The 14371-nt window shown below is 39.1% G+C and overlaps 1 protein-coding gene across 13 annotated transcripts in view; it reads right to left on the reverse strand.

Annotated features, from left to right (window-relative positions):
* Nucleotides 1-413: 413 nt before the first annotated feature.
* Nucleotides 414-14371, reverse strand: part of LOC134205576 (monocarboxylate transporter 12-like) — a 471854-nt gene continuing 457896 nt past the window's right edge. For 12 of the 13 annotated variants that reach the window (XM_062680939.1, XM_062680938.1, XM_062680937.1 and 9 more), the window contains 5 exons: nucleotides 3522-3695; nucleotides 3044-3446; nucleotides 2442-2987; nucleotides 1908-2202; nucleotides 414-1831 (listed from right to left, as the gene is read on the reverse strand). In XM_062680939.1, the coding sequence (XP_062536923.1) occupies nucleotides 1403-1831; nucleotides 1908-2202; nucleotides 2442-2987; nucleotides 3044-3446; nucleotides 3522-3695 (1847 nt within the window). In that variant the 3' untranslated portion in view covers nucleotides 414-1402. Of the gene's footprint in view, nucleotides 1832-1907; nucleotides 2203-2441; nucleotides 2988-3043; nucleotides 3447-3521; nucleotides 3696-3856; nucleotides 4310-14371 lie in introns of those variants that run through there. The other variant, XM_062680941.1, reaches the window with a different exon arrangement.

The raw sequence follows: 14371 nt of genomic DNA on the forward strand, positions 1-14371 counted from the left end.
TGGACCGAGCCGAATGGAGAAGACTCTTATATACCGCACAGGCCACTTCGGCCTTAGTCTAAATAAATAAATAATAATGGTAAAACGGACCGAGAATCGAACCCAGCCACCTACAGCATATGGTCAGCGATTCAACTCGCATCGTTTGAATTTGTACAAAAATGTAGCGCGGTTAAAAATGCATCTCTGTGGCTACGGTTTTACTCCGACCGAACCAAGTTTCTTGGTGGCGGAAGCAAAGTTGCCCGAGTAGCACACTTGTCATATACCAATCACTGTGACTCATATGCAACCAAATGTAGTCACATTGAAGTTTCTGCAACACAATCGATGTGAATTGTGCTACTAATGTGTACAACACATCGGAGCACGTGTGGGGTTCCTTAAAGATACTGTCGGATAAAATAAAAACCTTTTGATTCATGTTTTGTCTGAACACTGGTCTACTTTATTGTTTTTCTTGCTAATTATTTATGAAATATACAATTTAGATTATATATTGTATATTAATAAATATTTATAAATATGTTTATCTGAAGTACATATTTATGTGTCTTATATTTTCAAGGATTTTAATTATCCTGTTATTCCAACAAAATATTATACTTGTATAGGTGAAATTTATTGTTTCATTGTGGATTTTTTTTACTACTCTCTACTTCATAATGTACAGTAATTTACACATTGTACTCTGCAGATAACAGAAAACTTCAACTGCTTTTCAATTGTAAAGCTTGGCATCCATTGTAATGCTGCCACTTTGGATTGCATGTAACTTGTAAGGTTTTATCATTGTTTTACAGATTATAATTTGGCTTCAAATATTTTTTCAGAACAATGATAAAACTTCAAATGTAAGTTACATGCTTTCTCTTTGTCTTGTCTTCTTTCAATTATTTAGAAATTTTTGAAAGTATTTTGTTTTAAGATTTCATTGACATTATTTTCTGTAGAAATTTAGGAATAGATAATAATAGTTATATTGAGGCTCGTCATTAGGTGCAATAAATGACTATCTTTTTTTGTAATATTTTAGGCAGTGATAGTTTAAATTTGGTAGGTAGTTGTTCATTTGTAAATGATCGACTTCGTACTTATCCTACAGCGCATAAATAGACGAGCAAGGGTTAAGATAGATCACTACGAAACATTCTGTGTTTTCATCTAGTATATTCAGCTAAGCGTATTGGTATTAACTTTCTATAATCTCTGTCACATGCGTTAGAAAATGCCTTTTCCTAATTTCAATCACATCAGGTACGATTTAAACCTATTCAGTCCCAGATTTTTTTTTGTTAAAATTTATTGAATAAATTAAGTCCTATCGAAACATTCTTTTAACAAACGAATTAACAAATGAAGCCTAATGAAAAATCGTGACACACCTCGTAACCCTTGCTCTCTACACGGATGCCTCGTCGATCACAGATATAACTCGGTTGCTAAGAAACGCCCCTGATTGCTGCGTGGGACGCCATTTATGACTCAGCCGGCAGTGTTTTCCGCCGTTACTGTTAGTATCGCTTTTCATTGAGATTTTTCCATGGCCTCCGCCGTCCGGTAATTGATTTTGATGATGATGATGGTGGGGATGGTCTTGTTTTTCCCTATCCGAGGTATCTTCATTTTCAATGATTGGCGAAATTGGACCGAGACCAATATTGCCGTGCTGTTCCATGGCACAATCGGGGTGATGCTGAAAATGTATTTGGCTGGAAAGCAGCGCTTTCGTTTTGGACAATGACAGTTTTCGACCTCGTTTGTCCAGCAGAATAGGAACTTCGGCACTTAAATTGTTTTCGAATTCACTCAGCATTAAGTAATTTTCGACCTGTGAAAGGAGAGAAAAAAGAGCGAATGTTAGCGTCATGTTGTTGTTCAGGGATCAATCGATAATCAAAACAAACCTTATTACACGATGTGATACAGTCTCCAACGTAGTCAAGGTCGTCCAATAGATTATCGGGAAGGTCCATGTCGGCGATGCCTTCTTCGGAGATACACGTCAATTCCGGTTTGTCCAAGCCGTTAACTGGCTCGGCAATCCCGTCGCTGAGCTGTGGAATTAGCAACTCCGGACCTATCATCATTGCTGTATTTCCAGTTATGATGCCCGGTTCGTTGTCTGGTTCCTGGGAGAATGAGAGTTTCCTTCGCTGAGGGCATGTTTCCGATACGCAGAGTTGTCGAGTTCCGTTTGCCCTAGTAGAGTAATTGGAAATTTTCACAACGATGAGCATTATGTATTAGTGAAACAATAAAGAGTTTTGGGCGATATTCTTTTCAACGGAATTGATTCAAATACAGAGGGAGATTTCATGTTTATGATTTTTTTTAGTTCAACCTAGTATTGATTTAAAACAAAAGTTTTATTGAAAAGTAATATTATGAGTCACGTGAAACAGAAAAATCTAAGATAAATTTTTAGCTACGGTATTTACCTAGTATGCTTATGTCTAGAGACATTCCTTCGGTGCAGATCGATGAGGAACATCAGCAAGCTGCCAATTAGGGCACAAGCCGAACTGAAGTAATAGCCAGCTTTCCCAGATCCTCCAATGTTCATATATCCGGACAGCGGCACACCCAGTGCAATCGGTATGGACTGAGAAAACTGCACAAAGCCCCAAGCTCGTGCAAAGTTTCTCGCTCGCACCTTCTCGTATGTATACATCTTCAACGCGTAGTGATATCCACCACAGAAGATGCCATATATCCACACAAACATCACATATCCGTGATAGTTTCCGTGCACCGCTGTCAACGCCAGGATGCATAGCCCGCACATGAAGGTGGCAGTTTGGCACAAATATTGTCGCGCTATGCGGCATTCCACACTATTTCTAACGACTAGCATCCCGAACGCTGCGCAGCCCAACGTCCACGCTAACCCCAGATATGCCTGGAGTATCATCACTTTATCGCTGATACCATCTTGCTCGACTTGGTGAGCGAGGTAGAAGATCGGAGTATTAATTCCGAAAGCACTGAAACAGAATCCGAATTGTTGAATTTTACTTTGTTATAATTACAGACTACAAACCTTATCCCAGTGGAAACCAGAAGTATTCTTACGGTTTTACTACGTAGTGTGCTAAAATCGAAAAACGGTGGTCGATCGTCGTGTTTATTCTTGTCTTTGATTTTTCGTTTCTGATTTTTGAGATGTAGAATTGCTCTTCGTTGAGGATGATATAGAGACGCACTTCTGTAGCACGTTCCCAAGATGAACGTTATGAACACGGTCCCAGTGACCGCCTGTAACCCTAATCGCCATCCAATGGCGTCGATTGCGGTTTTGATGAACGTTGACATAACAGCTATTCCCAAGCCGCTTCCGGAAACGATGAATATTTCCACAAACTCCCGCCGCCTTTTGAAATATTGGGCCACCATGAGCGTGGAACAGTCTCGCGTCATACCGACTCCAACCCCAACAACGGCACCTAAGGTTTCCAAAAAAAAGAACCTTCTGCATAATAATATTCTTTCCGTCAAATAACATCCCACCGACCACTTACCATAACTGAAGAATAGCTGATGGAACTGCGAAGCGAATGAGGTGAAGAGACAACCCAACGCGGTTACCAGTCCCCCGATGACCGCCGTCAGGCGAGTGGACTTCCGTTTGCACACCGCTATCGTGATGGGCGAAATGAAAAGGGCTATCGCTGTGGAGAGGGCCCCTAGCCAACCTGCGAACGAATCGAGAATAGAGAGAAAAAGTTTTGAAACCGAATTATACTTTCAATTGTTGTTTTCGCAAAAGCGTGGTACAATTTACCAAACTTCCAAACTAGACACCGTATAGTTGGGAAGTTCGGTCAATTGCACCACGCTTTGGGAGTTTGCTTACATTTGAGTTGATTTTGATATATAAATGCGTTGTAGTTATTTACGCACAAGTTTATATTTTGCGATGAGAAAAAAGTAGAGCATTGGATACGTTTGTTTATTGAATCAATGATTTGTTTATTCATTGGATACGGATCAAGAACTGTAACGGCGCCACTCCATTTGGATATAAAAGTTGACATAGTCCTATATTCAAATATGTAATTCGCTAGGATTCGAGTGCTGTTAATAGACGTCTACGGCAGTGGTGCGAATTCTCAATCTCAGTGACTGAAATTTGTTGGATATTGATACCATTCCCTCTTCACACTCACTTCCTAGCAGTGAAAACTGAAAATGGTTAGCAGCAACAATCAAAGATAAAGTAAACAAAAGACCTCTCTTCTCATTGCACACGCAGCCCGCACTGACAGTCTATTCAGTTCACTCGCTGCTGTGTGAATGCGACGGCCCTATATAAATGCATGGGAGAATACTATCACTTGAAAGACAATGACAGGAAATTTGTGCCGAATAATCATCAGCTTCAGCCCGTTGTTGGCAAACCGAGTTTGCTAAGCTACTCCTGCTTTGTCGTTCTGAATGAAAGGCACCGTCATAGGCAAAGAGGAGCAGAGAAAAATACAAAACAAAAGAATGACACTCAGCAGGTATTGTTGATAAATTGCACCACTGGTCTACGGTATAGACGAATCCAAGTAAAAATAAGAAGAAGACACACGACGGTGTTAACTTTGACAGATCCTACAGCTCAGCATAGGGAGATCATTTTAAAATGCTTATAATAAATTCTAGACAAATTGTAATTAAAATCTGATTAATGTAGGGTACGGAAAAAGTTCTGAATTACATATTCGGAAGCCTATCTCAATTTTTTGAATTTTTTCCAAAAATGTATCAATCATACAGTTCGGAACTTTTTCGGTATCATACTTCAATCAGATTTTAATTACATTTTGTCTAGAATTTATTATAAGCATTTTAAAATGATCTCCCTATGCTGAGCTGTAGGATCTGTCAAAGTTAACACCGTCGTGTGTCTTCTTCTTATTTTTACTTGGATTCGTCTATATAAAACGGAGGTTTTGAAGTCTGGTTCAACCTTGGCGACCAAACGATCGTTATTAATATAACAGGACAACATAGTTCATATTAATAAACCAGCATAGAAAAAGAACTGTTAAGATAGGAGAGCAAACTATTTGTAACCTGCGAAGTGCTTAGGACGACAATGCAAGTGGGACAATTTTCGATTAACAGTACATAAGCAGCGGTGTTGAACTTAATCTAGAATTAAAAAAAACACCTAAATAAAGAATAAAAAAAAAGTGCGTAAGCAGGAATTCAGAAATAGAACAGTTATGATCGATAAGATCATCAGGCACTTACATTGAGGCAATACAATCAACAGCTCTTTTTCCCATACTAGAAATGCAATTATCGTGGATATTTTTTTTTTTCAAAATACAAAGCACACATTCTTTTTTTCTATTCTCTCCATCTAAAATTTATATTAATCCGCTGACTCATAAAGATTTGACAGGCTGTTCTACACCCAGGTTTTTTTTTACGCGGTTGGAATTCATAAATTTCTCGGTTAACCCGAACTTTTACAGCTTTTTAAATACCACCTGATTTTTTTTTTAATTTTTGGGACTTTTTCGTGGTGTTAACTCATTGTTTCATTGACGCTGAAGGTCTTAAACGACTAAAACCAAACCGTGTAAAAAAAACCTGGGTGTATAGCAACTATTCTTGTTCTCGCGCCAAGCGGTGCTCTATCTGTTGGGAAGAGTTTTGACAGATGATATGAACATTTTGGAGGCCGTTATTGTGTAGGTCTTACGACTTCTTTTTCTTATTGGCATTTCATCCCCACACTGATACCAGCAGAGAAATTCGGAGACGCATAGTGGCTGGAAATCGTACGTACTTTGGACTCCGCAAGACGCTCCGATCGAATAGAGCTCGTCGCCGTACCAAACTGACAATCTACAAAACGCTCATTAGACCGGTAGTCCTCTACGGATACGAGTCCTGGACGATGCTCGTGGAGGACCAACGCGCACTTGAAGTTTTCGAAAGGAAAGTGCTGCGTACCATCTATGGTGGGGTGCAGATGGCGGACGGTACGTGGAGGAGGCGAATGAACCACGAGTTGCATGAGCTGCTGGGAGAACCATCCATCGTTCACACCGCGAAAATCGGACGACTGCGGTGGGCCGGGCACGTAGCCAGAATGTCAGACAGTAACCCGGTGAAAATGGTTCTCTACAACGATCCGACGGGCACAAGAAGGCGAGGTGCGCAGCGAGCAAGGTGGATCGATCAGGTGGAAGATGACTTGCGGACCCTCCGTAGACTACGTGGTTGGCGACGTGTAGCCATGAACCGAGCCGAATGGAGAAGACTCTTATATACCGCACAGGCCACTTCGGCCTTAGTCTGAATAAATAATAATAATCCCCACACTGGGACAGAGCCGCCTCGCAGCTTAGTGTTCATTAAGCACTTCCACAGCTATTAACTGCGAGGTTTCTAAGCCAGGTTACCATTTTTGCATTCGTATATCATGAGGCTAGCACGATGATACTTTTATGGCCGAGACTATTTCCAATCCGAAAATTGCCTAGACCGGCACCGGGAATCGAACGCAGCCACCCTCAGCATGGCTTGCTTTGTAGCCACGTGTCTTACCGCACGGCTAAGGAGGGCCCTTACGATATATACGATCCAAACCAGAACGTTTTGCGAATTTCAGAATGTTGTTCTAGAGGAATGCCAAAAATAACCGCTTATACCTTTTATACCTTTGAACTAAGAAGTATGACCTAAGCCTAGTTTAAAATACGCTTTACGCCTCTACATAATTGTAGATCTGATGACCTAAACTCAAGAACGATTTGGATGGTCTACTATGTATTGGAATGCAATAAGATTGGTATCATATATCTTCATAGGTATGCAGGTATGCATAGGTTTGCAGATTGCGACAGGATAATCTACGATGAATTACATCCCCGCAACTTCTACGTCGTAGCGATGCAGGAAATCTGCTGGCAGGACAGAAGTGTGGAAAAGTGGCTACCTTCTACCAAAGCTGTGGCACCACCAACGAGCGAGAATCACCTAATCAAGAAACGGAAAACCAAATCGACCACGTTCTAATCGACGGTCAATTCTTCTCCGACATCACGAACGTACGCAGATCGGCCAGCTGAAAAAAAAACAAAATCCCTGGAGTTGATCAAATACCAGGATAGCTGTTTAAATACTGTGTTGAGGCAATCAACTGGCTACAGCGCTGCACTGGGTATTTATCAAGGTTTGGGAGGATGAGGTTCTGCCGCAGGAGTGGATGGAAGGTGTCGTGTGTTCCATCTACAAAAAGGGGGATAAGCTGGATTGTAGCAACTACCGCGCAATCACATTGCTGAACGCCGCCTACAAGGTACTCTCCCAAATTTTATGCCACCGGATGTCACTAATTGCACGGTAACTTTGAGAAGATGGAAGAAATATACATCAGACTGAAGAGGGAAGCAAATCGCATTGGACTAATCATCAATACGTCGAAGAAGAAGTACATGATAGGAGGAGGCTCTAGAGAGGACAGTGTGAGCCATCTACCACGAGTTTGGTTAGGTGGTGACGAAATCGAGGTGGTTGAAGAATTCGTGTACTTGGGCTCACTGGTGACCTCCGTTAACGATACCAGCAGAGAAATTTGGAGGCGCATCGTGGCAGGAAATCGTACGTACTTTGGACTCCGTAAGACGCTCCGATCGAACAGAGTTCTCCGTCGTACCAAACTGGCTATCTACAAAACGCTCATTAGATCGGAAGTTTCCTACGGACATGAGAACTGGATGATGCTCGTGGAGGACTTGGATTAAAGTGCACTTGGGGTTTTCAAAGGGAAATTACTGCGTACAATCTATGGTGGGGTGCATATGGCAGACGGTGCGTGTTCCCCGCGTTTGGAGCCTTTTGAAAGAAATTGATCATGAGGTGTAGCCTCCCGAATCAGTTCTTTATCATAACAGCTTGCGAAAAATGTCTGTCGCGGTATGCTACTTATCGTATATGTATACAGAGATAGTGAGAGACTTTTTCATTCTATATTGAATTCAATCCCTGGTTCAAACTCATTAACTCATTTTTCATGATTCTTATATAAAAAAATGGTTCAACAATCAACAATAGTCATGCATCTAAAAAGAAACGGAAACAATCACACAATGTTTAGCTTTAGATTCAGTTTCCCTCCAACTAATAAATTTCCTTTAATATCATTAAACTAATCCGGAAATTATCCTTATTACAAATTCGTTCGCCTCGATGACTGCATTCAATGTAATCCACTGAAACGACCTGCAATTTCAGCTCTTGAATTACGCTATAACTCCCCGCCACAGTAGTTGAGTAGCACCAATCCATGCCAAAGCCAAGAGAATGGTGGCAATCATAAAAATTGTACACTTCCTCCCGGTTTTTTTTTCGTCGAAAGGTTCTGATCTCCGTACAGTAGCAAAGCCAATTTGGGGCAATCATGTAGGGTTACTGTTCCGGTTTTCCATCTAATGGCTCCCATGTTCATCCTATCAAACAGAAAGGTGCTTTATTCTTCTATTGTGGAATGAGATGAATTCGTTACAGCGAGTTGACACATGGAAGAGCTTTCTTATTGAGTGCAATACGGTTAGAAATAAATGCTAGAGAAGCATTATAAAAACGTAGATTAAAGATGGCAATCTATTTCAGTTTTGTTTAAATCATTGAAGAAGTTGTGTTATGCTGCGTTGAATTATGTCGATAAAGTTAGAGTTAAATAATCAGTTCAATGCTACAGTTGATAAAATTCTGATTGATGATTAATTTGAGAGAATAACTAACATGAAAACCCACCTAGAATAATATAACAGAAATGAAATAGAATTCAAATGCTAAAAATCTATTTTCTGTTGTTTGTTGGAATGGTGTTGAATACCATACCTACTCTACAAGAATATTTACAAACAAACTTAAATCCATAAAAAAATAACAAAAAAGTCAATCAACAATAGCTCTAGTGAGTTAAACTATAATTAGTTAAATACATAGTCAATAACTTAATGGCCAAGCTTGGCAGATATTAAAAATGTTCTAAACATTACATCCACTTAAAAAAGTTTTAACGTGTTTCATTATTCAATGTTTTGAAATGCTTCAGAAGTATAAGATTACTATTAGTGAAAGATATATGCGTGATATCAAAGCCATTTATCAGCTGTTACATATAATTAAAATCGGTTCAACGAAAGATGTTAACCTTTTTGAACGTTTCCAAAGAAACAATTGAATCCTGAGACATTAAACCTACGTTCTCATCGTTTAAAAAAAATCCCTCTCGTGTCCTTGCTTAACTGTTTTCGTTAAATTGGCATAAGGTCATTTAGCATGAAGACTTTGGCCAAAAAGAAGCTATTTCAGCTAAAAAACTTTGTTGGGATGTTACAGGAACGCAAAATACGGAATTATAATTGGATGTAAGAAATAAGTTTTTCTTGCATTTCCAATACTAACAGTTACTGGAAATGGAAACGCTACGGAAATCCATTTCCTGTTCTAGCTGTAACATGAGAACATGCTGTAACATGAGAAGTATACAAAAAGATACAAAGTAGGCGAATGAAATGGGCCTGAGATCGGACCCAAGGCATCCTGTGTTTGAGGCAGAAACGTTAGTTATATGACACACTTTTCTGAACACAAATCCCAAATAACTGTAAATAACGGCACTTTTAAATATCCTGCGACATCTAACAAAACTGGTTGATCCATATATCAGCACCCAGCGGATATAATCCAAACTAAACAGTTTTTCAGAATAATGGTTTTCATCTTCGAGCAGCTGTGAAGAAGACGGCCACTCTCTAATATCACAGATCCGGGTTATCTAATCAAACTGGTGGTCTCACATGTACTATCACTACTCTACGAATGAATTTTAAACTTCACAATATTTCAACATATTGGTTTCCAATCCCCGAACAACTTTATAGAAAACGGCAATTTCTTAAATCCCCCAGATCCCAAGACATCGAAGAACTGATATCTCATATGAAATAGCACCTCCTTGCGGATGAATTTTAAATTATTCTATGTTTCAAAATATTGGTTTCCAGTCCTCGAACAATTTTGTTTTTTTTTGTTGCAATTTTCTAAATTTCACAGATCCCGAAATATCGAACTAAACTGATCTCTCATATATAGGTGTCCAATGCTCGAACAACTTTATAGAAGATAGCAACTTTCCAATAGATCCCGAAATATCGAAACTAACTGATCTCTCAATTTTGATAAGAAAATTATTTTGAGCTTTTTAGTGGAATGTTTTCACTTGTCATAAGACGAGTTTATACAATTCCATTTAATTCCACCACTTAATTGTATCTTGACAGATACGTATTTCGACCTCAACAGTAAGGCCGTCAATGGGATTGTATAAACTCGTCTTATGACAAGTGATCTCTCAAATACAGTAGCGCCACCTTGCGGATGAATTCTAAACAAATTAGCTTCTCAAGTCTCAACATATTGATTTCCAATCCTCGAACAACTTTGTCGAAGACGGCAATTTTCTAAATCCCACAGATCCCGAGATATCGAAAAACTGATCTCTCATATACAGTAACGCCTCCTTGCGGATGAATTATAAATTATTCAGTTTCTCAACATATTGGTTCTCTGTACTCGAACAACGTTGTAGAAAACGGCAATTTACTAAATCCCAATGATTCCGAGATATCGAATGATCTCTCATATACACTAGCGCCGCTTTACGGCTCAATTATGAACTAAACAGTTTCTCAACATATGGGTTTCCAATGCTCGAACAACTTTATAGAAAATGGCAACTTTCCAAAACCAACAGATCCTGAGATATCAAACCAAACTGATCTCTCATATACACGCCACATATACAGCGCCACATTGCGGATGAATTTCAACCAACTTAGCTTCTCAACATATTGGATTCCAATCCTCGAACAACTTTGTAAAAGACGGCAACTTTCTAATTCCCACAGATCTTGAGATATCTAACCAAACTAATAACTCATATACACTAGCGCCGCCTCACGGCTGAATTCTGAACTTAACAGTTTCTCAACATATTGGTTTCCAATTCTTGAACAACTTTGTAGAAAACGGAAATTTCCTAAATCCCATAGATCTCGAGATATCGAACCAAACTGGTATTTTCATGTACACTAGCGCCGCACAGTGGAAGAATTCTAAATCATTTTTTTCTTGACTCATAGGGCGACATGGGATTGTAGATGGATCTAGATTTTTTCAGAGTTTTTAGAATTCTTATAAGAAACATTGCACCATTTATTGTGAAGATGGACTATTTTCATCGGTGTTCCGTTGGTTCCACCTTACCTTACCTTACCAATACCGGGCAATACCTTTTCCGAACTAAATCTATCACATGTTGTGCATATGCATAATCGAGTTTCAGACATAGACTTTACGTAGGACGAAAACGAAATCTGCAAACAAGTGTTAGATTGTAACCCAGCAAGTATCACAGCAGAGGCAGATCCAGAGACTCATGGCGGCGTAGCGTCAACAAAGAAATCAAAAAAGTCCACTAAAATCATTCCTGGGGACAGATTAAGGCAATCGCCCAGAATGAAGATTTACAGACTAAACTAAAAAGCTAATAATAGATGCATTCCTGCATTTTTTGCTCAGAACGGCGATCATTTAGGCGATTTTTATATTAAAATGTACAAAAAGTTACGGAGTTACGCAAATGGAATAACCTGACAACATTTCCACTGCTAATCAATATTTTGTATCAGAGAGTGGTAAAAATAAACACACATATTTTCACATAGATAAAACAAATTGAAGATAAAGCACATCGATAAAGAATTCCCTCCAAAACATAGTTGTTAGTGTCTGTTTCACGTGATGAACTATACAACATGATTTCGATGCGCTTCTTATGAGCACTTCCGATGCTATGCTCAAATATCGTTTCTCTGTGGTCTGGAAGCTGTTGCTGGAGTTTCATTGTAATGTTTTGCCCCCAATGAGTGCCTCCCATGTAAGTTGACGCTTTGGCTTTTGCCCTGACAAATTAATCAAAAAGGTGGGACATAAATTGAATTGTGTTTTTTTCTCGATCACTGCAGGCAATAAGTTATTCCCATTTCATCCCCCTTTAAGACGGGTACTTCGATACTGTTCCATACTGTTTACTAGACTAATCCATAAATATGAATTTTGGATTTTTTGGTTGTTTAAGGTACCTCTTCACGGAATCCAAGTTTCAAAGTGCTCGCGTTTTCGGGGGCACACCACTCGATACGGAGGCGGCGCACAACTGTCATTTTTGTTGATTTAGCTTTGCTGCAACATCAACAAAAGCCAGGTTATATAAAGAATTCTTTCTATAATCTGGCTTTTCCCAAATCCTTAGCATCGTCTATCCTTAAACATTGCAAACTAACCTCGAGTCACCACGAGTACGATGGCTTCTACCCCTCTCTTAATAACTGAATAATTAATTGATATTGATTGTATATATCAAAAAGAACCATGGCTTCGTAAAGTTTATACACGCCTGAGCCTACCAAATAAACTAACTTGAAAAAAAAACTTGGTTTTTCAACTTATTTTAAATTGATGACCCTTCTAGCACTCAGTCACGAACAGCAGTTTAAATGTGATGGAAGTTCAAAAATACAGAAATCCCTTCGTCAGATAATTTGAAAAAAATCTTTACTTCTGAAAAAATTATAAAAACTAGAAGCAAATCAATTTTTTTCATTATTTGGATTTGAATAGGTTAAAATGGAATAGATAATTTGAATAGGAGGAAATGGGAGCTATGAGATGAAATCCAGGAGACAGCCTACTTGTGTGAAATTGAATAATTAACAATCAAGTAGCAATTTCATTCGTCCCTAAGTACATTTTCAACTGTACAGTGAACATATTTTGAGATTCTAATGTACGTACAATTTGGAATTTTGTTCCAAGAGTTTTGTGTAACATGATAATTTAAATAATGCGAGCCTCTACTTGGGATCCTCTAGAAAAAGTCAAGTATTTTGTATAAAACTGGATCAGTCTGAAGTATACAACGCATACAAGACAAGCAGCCACATAAATTATCATCTTGGACGTTTAGGGTTTTCTTGTGGTTGATAACGGAGTGCGAGATGGCTAGATTTTCCACATTGTGGAAATGCAGCAGTAGTAGAAAGAGCTGCAAGGAGTCTCGACGGCAGACAGCATGGGTTTTATTCATTCATATTTACCTCGGTAAGACCGACCGACCCTCCAACCCGTCTATGCTACTGAGTTTGATTTCTAGTGAATCTGGCCAAAAACGATGATAATATCCATCCGAAAATGTAGAACGACTTGTCGCTCCAGTGGAAATGTTATTTATGGCCCTGGAGAAGTGCTGTCGTTGCAATCTGTATGGAAATTTTCAGCTGCAACAGTTGTTTCGAACTGCGGGGGGAACTGGCAGAGTACTGATTTGAAATCACTATGTGTATGTATACGTCTATAACGAAGTCATTACTGGGGGAGTAGCTCAGAAAGGAGTTAAAATAATTCTGTGGGGCAAACTTTCTACGACTAGTCATTTAAACAACTGCGTATCATATTATCACAACAAATTAACATCAATTGTAGTTGTCGAGTCCATTTGTTCAGCCGGATGGCTTTTCCATTTCCAGACCATATCGATTGACAGCATTTACGAGTGCGAAAAAGGGAATCCATTAAAACTTATGTTGTTAATGTTTATCGCTATGTTTACTAGTTTCAGTATCGTTGTATATGAGCCACAGGACACGATATGAAATGTATAACGAATAAAGTTAGTAATTGAGAGATGTAAATGGTTGCCTACCTATGATATGCATATTGCTTCAAGAAATTGTTGATGAAACAATGGAATGGAACACGTTGGGCAGTTGTATTTATTTCGCTAGGTGTTCATTTTATTGGAAGGGTATTACATATAGGGCTAGGTAATCAAATGGCTACCGTTTCTACATAATATGTAGTACCTTTCCTGCTGCGTATCCTAACCTATGAGTATTATCTGTGCTTGACATTCTACCGGACCACAGAGAAACAAACGTCACACTTAACATATCTTTCATTATTCACCTGCAAAATTGTGAATTCACAATATAAGAACATGTTGAAGGTGGCTGCATTTAATTCCCGTTTTCAGTGTAGGAGTTTTTTGGATTGCATTTTCTTGGCTTGAGAGTAGCATCGTGTTTTCCTTATGGTATGCGGATGCAAAATTGCAGCTTGGCTAGGAAATCTCATAGTTAATAACTGTGAGAGTGCTTAAGGACCCAGTTGGAAGAGTACCACGATGGCGGTCAATAAGACACCCGTCCGCTAGCGGGTCTCCCCCACTCCTCTCCCACCAACATTTGAATTGTACGAATGGCGACAAACAAAAATTCAATACTCAAATCATTAA

This window comes from Armigeres subalbatus, chromosome 1 (genome assembly GCF_024139115.2).
Source record: "Armigeres subalbatus isolate Guangzhou_Male chromosome 1, GZ_Asu_2, whole genome shotgun sequence".
Lineage (NCBI taxonomy): Eukaryota > Metazoa > Arthropoda > Insecta > Diptera > Culicidae > Armigeres > Armigeres subalbatus.